General features: G+C 37.6%; 2 protein-coding genes across 2 annotated transcripts in view; one reads left to right on the top strand and one right to left on the bottom strand.

The window, feature by feature from the left end:
- The window catches only part of LOC6036854, a 267,806-nt gene that overhangs the window by 225,499 nt on the left and 23,857 nt on the right, over nucleotides 1–18,450 (bottom strand). The gene's annotated exons all lie outside the window — the stretch shown is intronic.
- LOC6036862 (pupal cuticle protein 36a) lies at nucleotides 3,122–13,729 on the top strand. Its single transcript, XM_001846794.2, has 3 exons — nucleotides 3,122–3,721; nucleotides 8,169–8,381; nucleotides 12,849–13,729. Exons 1-3 carry the CDS (start codon nucleotides 3,255–3,257, stop codon nucleotides 13,174–13,176), a joined length of 1,008 nt encoding a protein of 335 aa, XP_001846846.2. The 5' UTR covers nucleotides 3,122–3,254; the 3' UTR covers nucleotides 13,177–13,729.

Raw genomic sequence — 18,450 nt, 5'->3', positions numbered from 1 at the left:
AGACCTTTCCAACAAGTCCACATCATTGAAGATCTGGCAACCCTGTCTCGAGTTATGATCACTTAAGTGATATTTATGTGCTTTTTGAAGCCGGATCTCACTCAAATGTATGTAAACGATGTCCGGATCCATCATCTGACCCATCGTTGGTTAGGTAATCAAGAGACCTTTTCAACAAGCCCACAACATTGAAGATCTGGCAACCCTGTCTCGAGTTATGACCACTTAAGTGATATTTATGTGCTTTTTTGAAGCCGGATCTCACTTAAATGTATGTAAACGATGTCCGGATCCATCATCCGACCCATCGTTGGTAAGGTTATCAAAAGACCTTTCCAACAAGTACACATCATTGAAGATCTGGCAACCCCGTCTCGAGTTATGACCACTTAAGTGATATTTATGTGCTTTTTTGAAGCCGGATCTCACTTAAATGTATGTAAACGATGTCCGGATCCTTCATCCGACCCATCGTTGGTTAGGTAATCAAAAGACCTTTCCAACAAGTCCACAACATTGAAGATCTGGCAACCCTGTCTCGAGTTATGACCACTTAAGTGATATTTATGTGCTTTTTTGAAGCCGGATCTCACTTAAATGTATGTAAACGATATCCGGATCCTTCATCCGACCCATCGTTGGTTAGGTAATCAAAAGACCTTTCCAACAAGCCCACAACATTGAAGATCTGGCAACCCTGTCTCGAGTTATGACCACTTAAGTGTTATTTATGTGCTTTTTTGAAGCCGGATCTCACTTAAATGTATGTAAACGATGTCCGGATCCTTCATCCGACCCATCGTTGGTTAGGTAATAGGGTGGGTACGTTTTTCAAAAATTTCTCGGATCAAGTTTTAGTATGGTTCCCCTTGTAGGGCATGCCCATAGGGACTTTCATGCCAAATATCAGCGCATTTGGTTGTAAACTGGCTGCGCGCATTAGGGTTAAAGTTTACATGGGAATTAATATGGGAAATTGGAACCTTTTTTTCAAACGCTCCTACAGGTCTGGGAAAATCACGCGCCAACTTCTGGTATGGTCAGGCCTATGGGGAATGGTCTGGAGAACACTTTTCCCGAAGAGAGCATATGGATTCGTTGTCCCTAGACCTGGCGCATCGGCAAACAATCCGATGTCTCCGGAAACAACGGTTTTCCCTCAAAAAGCATCAAATTTTCCTTAGCATGCTATGAAATCTTGATGAACACCGCGACGCCATATGTCATACAGCTACCACGTGGTTGAAAGATTTGCAAAAAATACAAATTTGCTATGCAAATATTTTGAATTCGACTAAATAATATCAGGATTACTCGAAATGATCATTTTCTACTTAAAGGAAGGTTTGCAATTAAATATTCCAGCCGTTTCTCACCCACGTGGTAGCTGTCTGACATATGGCGCCGCGGTGTTCATCAAGCTTTCATAGCATGCTAAGGAAAATTTGATGCTTTTTGATGGAAAACCGTTGTTTCCGGAGACATCGGATTGTTTGCCAATGCGCCAGGTCTAGGGACTACGAATCCATATGCTCTCTTCGGGAAAAGTGTTCTCCAGACCATTCCCCATAGGCCTGACCATACCAGAAGTTGGCGCGTGATTTTCCCAGACATGTAGGAGCGTTTGAACAAAAAGTTCCAATTTCCCATAGTAATTTCCATGTAAACTTTAACCCTGATGCGCGCAGCCAGTTTACAACCAAATGCGCTGATATTTGGCATGAAAGTCCCTATGGGCATGCCCTACAAGGGGAACCATACTAAAACTTGATCCGAGAACTTTTTGAAAAACGTACCCACCCTATTAGGTAATCAAAAGACCTTTACAACAAGTCCACAACATTGAAGATCTGGCAACCCTGTCTCGAGTTATGACCAGTTAAGTTATATATGTGTACTTATTTTTCTGGATCTAAAAAAATAGCTGATATATGTGTCCAATGTTACCCATTGTTGGTAAAAAGTGAGGAAGGCATCAACCACATAGGTGGATTTAGTTAGTTTTTCATGACAGTATGGCCGTTGCAAATATTTTTCAAAGTTTATGTCGCCATTTTTTTACCATGTATCAGTGTAATCCTAATCCATACCTACAACTTTGCCGAAGACACCAAGTCTATCAAACAATTCCTTCGAAAGTTACAGATTTTTGAATTTTCATAAATCATTTTTGTATGGACAGCTGCCAAATTCGTCAGGAAAATTATATGGACATACTAATGATGCAAAATGGCTTCTTTGGGCATACCGAAAGCACCACAAAAGTTTCAGCCGGATTCAAAAATACAAAAATGAAAATTCCAAAAAAAAGACCGATTTCGCAGAGAACTGCTATTTAAACAAATCATGAATCTATTAATTCCATATCCACATCAACACAGTTGAACTAGAAAATATTTCGCCACATCATAATTCTATCGCGGAACCACCCCCCATTTCTCACCGGTCACCTTCACCGCCCGACCAACCAACAGGTGGTTAATCCAAACAATGCAGTTCAATTTCCTCCAACCAAACAAACCCAACCACAGCCGCCAAATGACTTCCCCGTAATTCACAAACCCCACGAAGAGCGATCGATCTTCTTAGCGCCGCCACCGACCTCAGCGCGCCGGTTGGTGGTCAAAAGCAATGTCACGACAACGAAACATCAACCAATTCGTTCTAACGACTCCGTTTAGCAGCCGAGTTGCGCTGCAAGTGCAAGTGCGATCGCGGCTTTGCTCTATTAACTCTATACCTCTGAACGACCTACCGCGCGCGCGCGCAACACTAAATTTACGATCACCTAGTGATGATCGTCGAAGAAGTGTTGCAGCTGGTGCAGTTCAAGTTGCACGCGTTGATCGCGCGCCTGGAGATCAGAGTGCTGTCGATGACTGGTTTGATCTGATGATGCTACGCGATGCGGCGTCACACGACGGTACCTTCTGATCGTTGACTCGGATGGCTGGAGGCTATACCGCGATCGGTGAAGAAGAGTACGTGCGGTGAACGGCTGGTGATGCTCTCTTGTCAGTGAGGGCTTCTTTTTTTTTGCCGGCGATCATCATCCGGGTGTTAGAACGCCGTTTGTGCTAGCTGGCCTGTTGTATAAAATCGCAAACTCATCTTTTTCCAGCATTAGTCGCTTCGATCATCTCATCCTCGTAAGACACCGGCCGTGGTTCTCCCTAAAAGTAGTCCCCAGAACACCAACACTTCCTGATTGGTTGATCTCGTTTCCCCCAATTCACAAATCCTGGATCGTAGCGATGATCAGCAAAACGACGATCATCTACTGTGCCTTGCTAGGCAGTGGAGTCCTGTCGGCTCGGCTGGACAATCTGTACGGGGCACCTGCTCCCCCGGGAGCTAGTCGGGGTAGTGGCGGCGACGGGAACTTCCTGAACGCTCCTGCGCCCTCCAATCAGTACCTACCCCCAACCGGCCAGGCAAGCAACCAGGGTGGCTACCCATCGGTAACGCCCCTCGGTGGCCAAGGAGGCCAAGCCCAGAACCAGTTCGGATACAACCCCCAGCAACAGCAGCAACCCCAGCGACCCCAACAGTCCTTCGGAGGCAGCTACGGTGCTCCGTCCGGCGGAGGTCAACCCGGAATCGGTGGCGGCGCTGGTGCCCCCGGTGGATTCCAGGGAGGATTCCAACAACCCCGTACCACCCCGATTCCGATTCTGCGCTACGAGAACGTCAACAACGGCGACGGAAGTTACCGCTTTGAGTGAGTATCGTAACGGTTGTGAGCGGACGCGCGAACACGTGGGGTTAAAAGGTGACCGAGGAGTCAGCTCGGGAGGTGAAGCTAATTGATTGTGATTTGTGAGGGGATGAGTGAATAATACCGCCCTCGGGGTGGTTGAAGATCGTAGACTGTGATTATTTGGACGGACTGTGAGAGCAGCCGGGAAGAAACGTGCAAGATGGAAGAGTGTGATAAGAGAAGCGTTGAGGAAATTTTGTTGGTGATTTGAAATAGACTGAGAAGGAGAGTTGTGAAAATTGATGGACTTGGAACTATGAAGTGAAAATTGAGTGACTAGGAAACTAACGAGTTTTGAAAAACGTAGATGACCATGTGAAATTCAATATTGAGATGATTGATTTCTCAAAAAAATATTAAATGTTTCATACAGTCATCAGTGCACAGTGGTCCGAAACCAAATTTAAAAATTAAAAAATGCTCATTTTCAAATTGAGATTAAATAAGTTAAACAAAAAAGACCTCCGAGATATTTTCAGCAAATGTACTCTAAAATGTGTACTTTCAGATGCTTCTAAGGGCGAGGTCAAGCTCCACTCGCTACGACACAAGCCTGAGTTGATAAATTCAAAAAAACTCATTTTTTCATGAACACTTCAACCTAAATTACAAAAATAGCTCTACAAACTTCCCGTTTGAAGATACAGCTTTATGCTCTTCAGCAAAGTTGCTCAGAATGGTATTCTCTACAACTTTTTTGAAAACACCAAAGCGCTATCTCGTCATCCCGCCAAAATAAAAATTCTGAACCACCCTAAAATTTGGACCACCCTAATGTCCACCATACCAAAAGATGCCCGAATTGACCCTGATCATTTGTCTCGAAGACACCAAAGCTCTAAATCTTAACGTGTGGCCGCTATCAATTTTGTCACGCTAGATTTCGGTTTCGGACCACTGTGCAGTGGTGATATTGGGTCATACAAAAATGCATAAAATTTGTATGACCCAATCTCACGCCTCAGACCCAATGTCACCCCTGTTGACGGTATATAATATGATGTGATATTGTCACGTTGATTTTGGGTGCATTTCAGAGCACGTATTTTTCATCGTAAAAATGCAAAAATAGTTTTCAAAATTCTAACATTTTTCATTACTCGACTATGCATTATTTTGGCACATGTAATTAAATTCAATGGTTCAAATCTGCAATAACCCAGACGGGTATTTTTTTTGCAATTGGAAACAAAAATTTTCATTTAAAAATTTCGTGTTTTAGTAACTTTGCAGGGTTAGTTTTAGAGTGTAACAATGTTCTATAAACTTGTAGACAGACAATTGCAAAAATATTAGTAAAAATAAGGGATTTGCTTGGAACCATCACAAGTTATCGTGATTTTACGAAAAAGAAAAGTTTTGAAATAATTGGTCATCGTTGATCATGGCCGTTCATGGTCACCCGCGACAGACACGAATGAATAAAACAAGAGAAACAAAAAAATCACTTTTTTGTGAAATCGCGATAACTCGTTATGGTTACAAGTGAATTACTTATGTTTATGCATCACAATTTTTGTAATTGTCTGCCACTTTTATTCATTGTGAAAAACATTACACTTTAAGAGTATCTGAAATCTTAGTTATCAATGATTTCATAATTATACCAAACAATTTTTTTGTCAAAAGTGTAAAAAATGCCAAAAATAACAATCACCCCGGCTGTCAATTTCCCCTGATTTACAATATAACAAATATTTGACCTCCTCAGGGATGGAATAATCGAAAAAAATCATTTTCACTTGCGAATTTTCTTCAACCGCAAAATAGAGAGGAGGCAAATCACGCAAAAGAAAATCGCTCCTGAAACTCTAAAAAAAATCAATCTTTGCCGATGATTTTTTGTGAATTTCCTTGTTAGCACCACTTAATAATATTTTTGCAATTCCGTCGTGAAACTACTTACTTTATTTTGTTTTAAACGGTTAATTGACAAAATACATGAGCATTTGACTTATAATTCCACTCAAAGGGTGTTTTTAGGAATTGCGAAAAATGTTGTATGGAACTCGTTGCAAAAATTGATTTTTTTCAGCACTTGTCATATTTATCCAACTCGTTGAATCTCGTTGGATAAATGTATGACTCGTGCTGAAAAAATCTTCTTTTTGCAATTTGTTGCATAAACTATTTCACTAACTTATTTCACTTTGTTTACACAATTTTTCGACGTGTGACGTTACACTTGCAAGTGTAGTAGTGAAAAAGATGTTCCGCCGAATAATCAAAATGATGATCTTTTTAGATTCTTTTTACCGATTTTTCATGCGCGAGAGAGGAGAGCCGTGCTCCCTTCGGATTTTTTTCTCTTGATGAACGTCTAAAGATTTTCTTTTGATGATAATAATTCCATCGCTTAAAACCTCCTTAAAAGTATTCGGAACCAAATTCACCAGATTTTTTGCTACCTCTGAAACAATGCCATTACAAAGTTGTAAGCACCTAGTGGACCAAATAAAAATCTTTGCTTTATAGAATTGGTCATACAACTACAAGTCCGGATATAAATCTACTAAAAATCAGTTTATTACATTCATTATTACAATCAAATTATTACCCATGAGGTTACCAAAACTATTTACAAATCCTCTGCAATATAACACAATGAGCTTCAATACATAACTGAATCAATCAAATCATTTGCGGAACATAACAAAATATCAGCATTAGTTCAATATTACTAAAGATATCTGCATTATTGAAAAATAGAATGCGATATTCTCGAAAATTTCTAACATAAAATACTGTTTTATACGATCCTAAAAAATCTTCAAATTTATAAGCGTTTTCAATAGAACAAATTTCATGTAAAACGTGAAAACTTATGATTCGTGCTTAAAATTCAGTTTAAAATGCAATATGAATCGAAAATTTTACAAACAAAACTAGTTTAAAAAAATTTCAGGCAAAATTGTGACTTTTAAAATAATTTGCCTAAAATTTATATGTGTACTGTTAAAAAGCTTATAAACTTAGTCAACTAAATATAAACATTGATTTTTCTCATAAAAACTGTATCAGCAACTTTAGCGATGGTAAATTTGACGTAGAAATACAATTTTAACATCTTAAATATAATTTTAAATTTTCAACCAACTATTTTTTAAGGCAGTATTAAAAAAAACTTTTTTTTTAAATAGTGCATGGCCAATAGTGTGGCTTACCCCAGTACATGTTTTAAAAATAATAATTTCGAGAAAACCTTAACAGTTGAAAATTATATTCCATTTTTGTTGGTAAATGTCTGCTCTACAACTTCGTAGAACTTTGTAACATTCCAAAAAAAACCCTGCAAAGTTACAAAAAAACACGAAATTTTAAAATGAAAAATATTGTTCTAAATGAAAAAATTACCCTTCTGGGTTAATGTAGATTTGAAAAGAACATTTCATTTCACATAAAATGACATGTTCCAAATTTGTAACATTTGTAACAATCAAGTAACAAAAGATGGCACAGCTTAAAAAAAGTATCCTCTGTTATGAAAAATACTTGTTTTTAAGATTTCAGAAATACGCTATCACATAGCCCTGACAGGGTGCAAATTATTTAAAACACGTCTTTTTCACATGTTCAAAAATGGAAAAAATTTAACTCAAATTTAACAGATTATTGCCCGAACGGGTTGTTTTGCACACGAGTTAAAACTGGAAAAATGTTTCGAAGTTGCATCCAATTCGGTCCAACAAATTCAATAAAATGATGGAAAATATAATTTAAAAGGCAAGGCATTGGAGTCGTTTACCCTTTTTAACGGCTACAACTCCTAATGAATAGCTCTGCAAGAAACTAAGCTCCATTTTAGGTCAAATATAAAAATTAAATACTTCTAACGACACAATTAAAACCGATTCCTCGAGCGACAAACAATGATACAACAAAGAACTAAATTCAGAAAAATAGTGGATGCAAACGGAGCCCACCAGGATATTCTACTGAACTTATCACTCACCGCATGAAATCTAATTGATCAATACATCATCGTCCAAATGCATCCCTCTCATTTGAATAAGTTATTACTCTCCACAACACTAAACTGCCGCAGTGCTCTGACTATACAAAAGGCGCCCACAACCTCCGAGGGCTCGTGCCAACCGTAGCTCCGCTTGACCTCGACCTAGAGGAGAGTTCCAATGATTCATCTCACGTTACACACTCGTTAGCCGATCCGAACTGAACTGCAGCTTCACAGTCATCATCCATCACGATAAACACCCCTGCCTGTCAGGGCGGCTTAGTCATAATTTCTGCCGCCAAAGCAAGTTGGTATCTGTATACTCCGAAACAAATGAACTCTCCGGCTATCAACACACAACAACTGCTCATTAAGCAACGACGGGATCTAATCACGAACGGGATCTTATCTCTTCCCTCCCTCTTCTTCTTCTTGCTCCTCCTCCTCCTCCAGCTACGCAACCGGCAACGGCATCCAGCACAAGGAAGAGGGCTACAACCGCAAGATTGGCCCCGAGCTGGGCGAGCAGATCGTTTCCGGTGGATACTCGTACACCGGTCCCGACGGCAAGCTCTACAGCGTCCAGTACAAGGCCGACGCCGGCGGTTTCCAGCCCGTGGGAGATCATCTGCCCACGCCGCCACCACTGCCCCGGGAACTGCAAGAGTGAGTAGACTTTTATTGTTTGTTGTTGTCAGGACGTGGTGGATTTTTGAAAGAAATACTTTTGATTTATTTTTCTCTTGTTAGGTCATAGCAAATTTATTGAGTTCGTACAAAAAAATAAATAAAAAAAAAAGTTTTTTGGTCAAAAGGCGGTCAAAAGTCCCCAAAAGTGAAGTTTTTGAAAAAAGAAGAAATCTTTTACAACAGGTCAAAACACTTATCCATGTTTAAAAAATTGAAAAGATCAGAAATCGGATTGAAGATGTTTTCTTTTGGGTTTTTTTATCACACTAGTATTGAGGAAGAGTTGTAATTTAAGGGTTAATAAGAACTTAACCACGGGATTGAAACTCGTTTGAAAAACCTGTATCATTTTCCCAATCAAAACGGTGGCGCCGCGTGGTGGTAGCTGCCCTGTTTATTACACTGTGAAATTATCCATGGCAAATCCAAGGAAACAAAAGGTGACAACAGAAATGTCCGCCCAAAAGGGGTGCTGCAAAAAAAACCAGACATGCATCCGCTCTAACTCCTCTTTTAGAAGAACTTGCTTGGCATTTCACGTAGAAGATACCCAGCATGTTGTGCCAGTGATTAGAATACGCTAATTACGCTTGTCTTCAAGGCTCCCGAAGACCCTATTTATTTTTTTAAAAATTCCCAACAAATCAGCAACAAATTACAAGTTTAATAGTCAAACTACACTTTAAAGTTGGTTTTGTTATTTGTTTTTGCAAAACCGCATATTTTTTAACAAAAGTGCCAAAAATATTCGTAACTACCTTTTGCCTCTTGGTGGCGCTTTGTGTTAGTATGTGTGTGGTTGATATTTGTGGACGTGCACGCAGAACAGAACAGAACAGTGAGAACTAGCGAAAATGTCTCACTTAATTTTAAAACTTTTTTTTCAGTTGTGTTTTTGTGAAAAAAACGTTTAAGTTTGAATTTTGATCAAGCTTGTTTTTTTTTTTTCAACATCACTTAAAACTAAACAAACAAATGTAAATATCTTATGTCGAACACTTTCAGTTTAAAATTTGCCAAATATTGTGATGGTCAATGTCATCGCGGCATTCAAAACAAATACTTCTATTGAAATTCAATTAAATTCGTTTTTTTAAAATAACACATTTTAACAAAATTCAAAATAATTAAATTTATAAATAATTGCAATTAAAGCCGATGAACTCAACATAATTAATATTTTGTACAGTATATGTACTCAACTCTGACTTAATTCGAAGGAAGGGGAAATAAATAAAAATAAATACATTTTTTTTACTAGGCAAAACCATGCCATTTAAAGAAGAAAGTGATTTAAAATGCAGTTTACACCAGTCTAGTTGTTTTGCAATCATAAGTTTTCAAAACTTTAAAGTACAGTCCAGACTCAATTATCAGAAGACTCGATTATCCGAAGTTTCGATTATCCAAAGTTTGATTATCCGAAGGTTTGTACGGGACTTCGGATTATCGAATCATTAACATTTTTTTTTTGTATTTTTGTATTTTCTTGCTTTTCTCATCAAATTCGAGTTCCGTGACCTCGAAAAAAAAAACTATTGGCGCTACGCCCCCCGGGGCATGGCCTTCCTCTAACGTGGGATTTCTGCTCCAGCGCCTCTGACGAGACAGGAGAAACCGGGACCGACGTTTTACTTCACCATCCCATAGAAGCTCAGTGGATAAGGCGGGAATCGAACCCGCGTCTCATAGCATCATCGGGATCGGCAGCCGAAGCCGCTACCCCTGCGCCACGAGACCCACTCCGTGACCTCACTTCAGTCAAATTTGAATGGGTAATTGCCTATTAAATTTCAAAAAATGTTTTTTTTTTAAATATTTGATCACTGCCATTTTGGTCGCCATCTTGGATATAAAAAATCTAAATCACTTTAGAGTAGCTTAGGGTCAAACTTAAGCTCGAAAATCATAAATCACTAACAAAAAAAAATTTTTTTTGATTGGATTATCCCAACGAAAATTTTGCCAAAACTTTCTGCGTTACTGTACATCGGAATTTTACCGAAAATAAATCATTTTTTTAACTGATCTAAATATGCTATAAAATTAATAATGCTGCGAAATCCATTTTAATTTATTTTCAGTTGATTTATTTGTTATGCACCCTGATTTTTAGACCTGATTTTGAAGGGATATTGGACTTTGAAAAATATTTGAAGCGTCCTAGTTTGTGTCACTGAACTTAGCTACAAATTGAATATTATGTTTAAATTCATGTTTTAATAACACACGAAACTTCATTTTGAGAAACTAATTTCAACTTCCATTATAATGTAAAATTAAACAAAGCATCCCAAAACGCAGCCGCTGAACGATTTGTTCTCTATTTTATTGGCAAAATAGTGATACTTTGTGAGTTGGCTAATATTTCGTTCGTAGCATTTCGGTGAAATCAGGTTTCACCAAATTGAGGCATTTGACATTTTTGAAAAAAAAAACTCCTACGAGTTAAATCCCATTTTAAATGCTGTTGGTTTGACAATGGAACGAACTGTCACATTTTACACGGCGCTCAAGCACACTATCAAAGCAACGCAATGTCCCGCAACGCAGCTGGTTTTTCACGTATAAAATAAGGATTTATTAAGCTAATCAATTCTGCACTCCAGCAGACAAATCATTATTTCCTTGATTTATTTACATTTATGCGGTTTCTACTCACCTAAGCTTGCTACTTCGAAAGTAAATAACTTGAATTTTGTCAGTATAATCACTTTATTCGTCAAGATAAACTTTAATTAAGCTGATGCAACCAGGAAGGTGCTGTGTCCTATCCCTTGCCTAGACCAGACCAAAATCCATGATAAAGTTGTCAGACCAAATCTGTCAGACCAAGACTGTCAGACCAAAGAGCAAACAGTAAACAATCTTGGCCTTCGACGTAGGTGCACACAAATCAAGAAAAGAAAATTTGATAAAGAATTTTATTTTTCCAGTTCAATTACTGTTTTTGGACTGCAAAATTGAATGTATGCCTGGAAATGATTAAACAGTGCGGTGTCCTGTACACCGACAATTAAATAATCAGTTAAAAGCCTTATTCCTCCACTTTAAATTTTGATCACGTTTTCGGTTTACACCTGAACAATCTTGAAATTATTTATACGGATTTGTGATTCCTCTCGTTCCATCATTCCCTTGGATGCAACGAGATTTGACCATAAAAACCAGGGGGTAGCGAAGAAGCCGCCATCTTGGAAGTTCAGATAACAAACACTCGGAATCAGTATTATACATATTACTTTGGTAACACGAAGTGTGTTATCCTGGTTAAACTCAAAAGTCCCATGCAAATGTGTAAAACCAAACTGAAAAATGTGTAATGCCGATTCACAGTGTACGGGCACACTGTTTGATCGACCGAAAGAAAAAAAGCAAAAAAAGGTAAACAGAAAAATCACTTTTTCGATATGAATTTTCAGCCAATATTGGGATGGAATCTCCAAGGATATGATAGAATTTACCATCAGCAACACAATTCACGTGTTTTTTCAGATATTTATCGTTTGAATTGCGGGAAATTTGAAAATCAAAAACCCAAACAATGATTTGTATTGGGCTACCATTTGACAGTTAGTGCTTTAATTGTGGGCTCTCATTTGACAACCGTGCTAATGTCGACTGTTGTCAGTTTGCTTAGGTCGGAATAGGGTTGCTATCCCCCCGATAAAAACCAAAGACTCCTTTCAAATGTTAGTTCCGAAAACACAAAAACGTCATTCAGAAAAGACGCAACGATTTTTTAGTTTCCCATACAAAATATGAGTAACGCATTTGATGAACGGTCCTCAACGTAACGAGTGTAGCCATCTGGCGGTGTATACGCGCAACTTAATAAATCTGTCATGTTAGGGGACGGCTGCAAAGAAAATATTCAGGAGTATATGTGTGTGTGTGTGAACGCCGTGCCATAGAGTTATCTAAGCCCGCTCTCACGCACACTAGCACACCATTTGATTTGCTGGTCGGTACAAAATTTAACCTCACTTTTTTTTGTGTACGTACACGCAATACATGCGCACGTAGATAACTCTATAAGGGTAAATATCAAACTAAAAATGAACCCCGATGGTTTGACAGCATTCGACTGCTTGTAGTTGTTTTTCTTGAAGATACAGTGGACTCTCTCGTTGTTGATATTGAAGGGACAGTCTATAGCGGTAGTTTACAAATAATAGAACGAAAGATCAAAGCAATCTATTTGAAGGGACTTAACAAATTATTGACAGCTGGAGCAATATTGATATCGGGATAAAAATTTTACACTAAATGCTATCTTTTGCAGTAAACAAAAAAAATAGGTAGAAATCATAAAGAATTCTCTTCTTTTTTTCTTCTTCAAGATAAATAATTGTTGTGCCTTGATTTATTTTATTCAAGTTTTCTTCTTAAATTTACATCGTTTGTAATTTTTATTTACATTTTAAATATTCAAACTATCAGGGCCTACAACCTGCACGCCAAGCTGTTCGCCGAAGCCGCCGCCCGACCAAAGGACCCGGCCTACCAGGAACCCCAGGGAGGTTACAGCCAGCAACCTGGCCAGCAGTACGGAGCCCCGCAACAACAGCCCGCGTACCAGGCCCCACAGCAGCAGTACGGAGCGCCCCAGCAGCAGCCACAGTACCAGCAGACTCCTCAACAGCAGCAACCGCAATTCCAAAACACTGCCGGCCCTGTCCAAGGCTACCCATCGGCTCCCTCCAACCAGTACCTGCCCCCAACCAACCGACAGCCGAGCTTCAGCCCTAGCTCTGGATACCGGTATTGAACCAGCCCCCATGATGTACCTCAGAACCATCCTACCACCACCACCACCCCCTTGAACACGCCATAAATCAACGAAGAGACCGCAAAACTGGAACAAGAAAACCATTACACACACTCAACAATAGAACACACATTTCGCAAGCAACGACTACTTGGATGACGACGACGATGATGATGATGCGTTATCGATGGCCGAGACGACGACGATTGGCAATAAATTTGAACAAAGATGTTCTGTTCTGATGACCTGTGGAACGCGATGTATCGACGCAGCATCGAACAATGGGCATGGCGCTGAAGAATGCCACACAACTCAACATTACTAATTATGCTGCCACCGATCGTTTAGTGTGTAACTGAAGACAAACCCCCCTGCAAACGCGAGACAACACAATTCTTCTTCATCTTCTTTTTTTTTGTATGTATTTGATAGGAAACGTAACAATTAGTGTAGAATTATGTTTTTTTTTGTATCACTACCGGCAAACATACCAACAGCGATGAAGTCCGTTGTACAGAAATGCTAATTAATAAAGTGCATTAAAAACAGCGAAGTCATTTGAGTGTTTCAATCAACGTTTCAATCATTAAGTTATTCGCATTTTCAATAGCATATCAACTTCATTCCTTAAACCATTTTCCAGAATTCCAGTCCCCAGTCAGTCAATCGATTGCCCTGAAATATTTATTGTTGTTGTTTGACTAAAAGAAAGGTAAATTTAGAAAGAGATTTGAGTTTTATTGGATTTGAAGATTTGGATTCTTGGCTCAAAAAAGTCATTTTCGTTTTTTTTTCAGTTTAACTTGAGAATGGTTTATTCCCCAGAATTGAATTCGTCAGAATGAGCAATTTTCCATCAATTATCATCAAAAGTTCGATTAATTTTCATGAGATTAATCTTTAAGTCTTCAAATGTTCAAATCTTCAAATCCAATAAAACACAAATCTTTTAGCCTATAGATTTTTATTGATATCAAGGAGGTTCGATTATAAAAGTACTTGAACGGTTTCGGATTTGGGCTGGAATTTGGGCAGTCGTAATTTTTGGTTGAATTTGGAGTGCGCCGAGTGCCACGGCGTACGATGTTATTTCCTATGTTTAAACGCTATTTTATCGGACTAAAACGACACGGCTGTCCTTGTCCAGTGCCATTAGTGGGGTGACTTGGTAGACGAAAAAACCGGGACAGACTGAACCGATATGGTCTGCATATTAATACTGTCTGTGCTGTTGAAAGGATTTTTTTCTGGTTCGTTTTCCGGCAGATTCCGCTCAATTTATTTGGAAAGTTTGGACAAAGATAACCGGACGAAGATCTTCAAATTCTTTCGGGATGATTTGCTGAAAAGTAAAAGCTGGTAGTGCTCATTTTACAATTTAAAATCTATCTATCTGTGATAATTGTCGACTGCAGTTTTTCTTTTGGGTTGGAACAGAAGAAAAATCTCAATGAAACGATTTATCGAAGTCAAACAATCAAATCAATTAGGGAAATTCACAATTGCAGTCACGTAGAAAGATTCGTTAAAAAATAATTGAATCTAGTTTTTATGATTAAACTTAGTCTAGAGTTTACTTAGAAAACTAATCAATCCACTTTTCCACTCAAAATTTAAACTGAACATGTCGAAACGTAATTGTGCGAAGTGACATTAGATGTTAGATGAAATGACACTCAATACCTCCGAGAAACGTGTTCAAACACGTAGGTGCTTGCTTCTTTGCATCGCAATAAGAGAGATTTTGACATGAAGTATAACCACTGTAATACATTTTGTGATATGTATGTTGAATAAAAAACTAAATATATAATTCGATCTTTGAGAAACGAGTCACCCTTCACTTATCCGTGCAGCACAGTCATGCAGAACACCTTTTTTTTACAACATAAATTACGATACTTGGCTTTGCATTGATTAATTACTTTATGGTTTGGAACGAAAATGCGGAACTATTGCGCTGTTTGGAATGTGAGGTATTTCACGCGTGAATTAGGGTAAGCTACATGGAAACATCTTGACAGAACATTACTTTAATATCAGGATATTAATGAGGCTTCGAAATTAACAACTAATTTTACAATTGTAAAAAATAATCATTTTCTTTATACAATAGCATCAGATTGTGTCAAGAAAAAGAATGATGTGAGGAAAACCAGAGCAAAAGTTTTTTGTGCAACAATTTTACTAACGACGTTGAAGATGGCAGAAGTTTTGACACTTCATCACTAGGACAATCGTGTACCCGGTCAAAAAGCGTGATTTGATGTAAAATTACATCAAATTTGATGCTTTGATGCCGGGACGCGTGGTGTAAGGGTAAGCGTGATTGCCTCTCACTCAGTCGGCCAGGGTTCGATCCCAGAAGGTTCTGGTGGCATTTTACAAGACGCGATTTGTCTGATCACGCCTTCCGTCGAACGGGGAAGAAAATGTTGGCCCCGGTCTGACCTAAAAAGGTTAGGTCATTAGCTCAGTCCAGGTGTAGGAGTCGTCTCCCTGGGTTCCTGTCTCGGTGGAGTCGCTGGTAGACAGTTGGACTCACAATTCAAAGGTCGTCAGTTCGAATCCCGGGGTGGATGGAAGCATAGGTGTATAAAGAGGTTTGCAATTGCCTCAACAATCATGCCTTGAGAACGCCAAGGCAATGCTGTAGAGCGAATAATTTAGATTGTAAAATCATGCGTTTCATCGAGATTAACATTTCAGAGCCAAAACCCGGCTGATTTTGAATGTGTCCTGCAAACACCAAGCAATTTCATTCTAGATCAGGACTTAATCGCTAACATAAAAGTAATTAACTTTTTTCAGATGCTTTTTGAACAAGGTGCTCAACAAATACCATAACAATACCGATTAGTGCAAACGTTTAGTTCCATCATTTGCACTGTTTCAACAAAAATTGCAACACCAGTCCTGCTATTTACAGAATTCATTCCGTTCACCTTTTGCCATTTCTAAAGTTCCTAGACGTTGGCCAAGGAAGAAAAAGTACGCCGTCTCCCACATTATTTTTATTTCATTACATGTTTCGCTACTTCTCATAATCACCTAAAGAGAGTAGAAGTTTTTCGCTGCCTGGGAGGGTGACTCCCCAAAGAACAAGAAGCAGCTCTAATATCATCGGCTAATGGAAAAGAAAGCTCCAGTTCCCATGGATTGTTAGAGGAAGAGATAACATAAATCATGCCAAGTTTTTTCATTCATTTCCAGAAGGAGTGCGGGGCTTAACTTGAACACGGAAGGAGTTGCACCTGCAGGAGGCGCGTGATGTTTCTTGGAACAACGTGGAACGCGGATCCCAACACATGTAGAATGTAGATCTGACTAGACAAATAGATTTGGTAAGCAGTAGAAATCTTGATCTTATATCAACAAAGTTACGTGTATTGATTATTAGTAAATTATTTTTTCCGCATTTACTAAGCGAATTCAGTGGCAATTTATTTATCAATTTAATATTAACATGTTTTGATTAATTTAACATTCCATAGGCCGACTCCCCTAAGGTTTCGTGATAAGGTCCAACTTGTATGCTATATTTACGTTATTAAGCAATCGAATCCATTTTGAGATTTTTTATACTACTTTTGGCAATTCCGTTGTGAAACTGTCAACTTTTCCTGTCCTTCTGGAGAAACGCCTGCTTTTTCCTACCTAAAATAACAGAATGGAAAATTGATACCTTTCAATAAAAGTGCTGAAAAGTCCTACTTTTCAGCACTAAAATGGGTGCTGAAAAGTTGAACTTTTCAACACTTTTATCGAAAAGTATCATTTTTCATTTTTTTTTTGTTTTGAACGGTATATTTACTCAACACATGGATGATTAACATAAAATTTTATTCAAAAAGCATTTTCGGAATTGCAAAAAATGTTGAAAACAACTTGTTGCAAAACATGTTTTTTTATCTTTTTACAAATTGTTGCATGAACTACTATTTTGAAACAAACACAATAGCGTTAAAATTCAGTTAATTCTATAAAACTTTCTTATGCTTTGCTGTCATTAAATGCAGCGTGTTCAAAACTGGTCTAAACAAAAACTATAACAAAATACTGAATACATCATTACAGCTATGATTCTATAAAATCAGAGAAATATCAATAAATTTATTTAAAAAAAATCCTAAACTATCACGTGATGCACTAATCCAGGGGTGCCCAACCTTTTGGTCCTGTGGGCCAGATCTGATTTATCTGATGCAGTGGCGGGCCGGAACTAATGTCGGTAAAAGTTAACATTTGTTTCATAAAGTTTATTTTAATAGGTTGTTTCAAGTAAACAAATAAATAAAGTAGTGTTGCAAATAAAGTTCATATATCCTGATTTAAAGAAAGAAAAACAAACTTTCAATCATGTGATTATTTATTTTATTATTATTTGTTTTGTTTAAAATCGTATTGAAATTGTTTTGTCGATTGAAATTAAATACGCTGATATTATTGAAGCGTTGTTCTCGACTGTATTACACAATTAGGTTGTTTTTCGGCTCAGCAGTCAGAAACGTCAGAACGTGACGTTCTGACTGCTGAGCCGAAAAACAACCTAACTGATATTATTGACAAAAAAATCTAATTTCGTCGTTGCCAGTTTTTTTCAAGTTTGTAAAATCAACGAAGAAAATAAAATTTATTAAATCGAAATTTGGACTCAAATCTTCTTTACGAAAAAACAATTAATGCGTTGTTGTGCAGCTTTATTCAAATATTTTATAAAACATTATAAAATGATTTTTATGACACGAAATTTTAAACATTGTAGAATAATTTATTTCTGGTAGGTTTTTATTCGTCTCTCTTAAAACTTCTCATTATTTATTATTGAAATTTATAAAAAAAATATATCGGACATCATGACGTATTTTGATTTTTTTTAGTATTTATTAGCAGCATCTTTATTTTCGACATGATTAATTTGATGTTTAAAAGCTTTTTTCCAGCAAAACTTTAGCATTGAAAAGTTGTTCTGAAAAAAACGTTATATTTGCTTATGAAAAATAAAAAAATTAATTAGAAGTAAAAACAGCCAAAACTTTAAAAAAAATAAATTTAGTGTCTTTCAGTCTTTTTGCACATTTTTCTACATAAATAATTGATTCTGAAAAATGATAGGAATTTAATTCAAACAAAATTAATTTTTGAATGTGAAATAAAATAATTTAATTTAATTTTTATTATATCTGAAAATTTAATCTCAAGATTATTTTTCTTATTTTGACACTCAATTTATTTATTGAGTATTTCATGAACAACCTTTAGGGCCATTCATAG

The sequence above is a fragment of the Culex quinquefasciatus genome, chromosome 2 (genome assembly GCF_015732765.1).
Source record: "Culex quinquefasciatus strain JHB chromosome 2, VPISU_Cqui_1.0_pri_paternal, whole genome shotgun sequence".
NCBI lineage: Eukaryota > Metazoa > Arthropoda > Insecta > Diptera > Culicidae > Culex > Culex quinquefasciatus.
The sequence above is the reverse complement of the archived record's forward strand: the minus strand, read 5'-3'. Positions and strand labels throughout refer to the sequence as shown.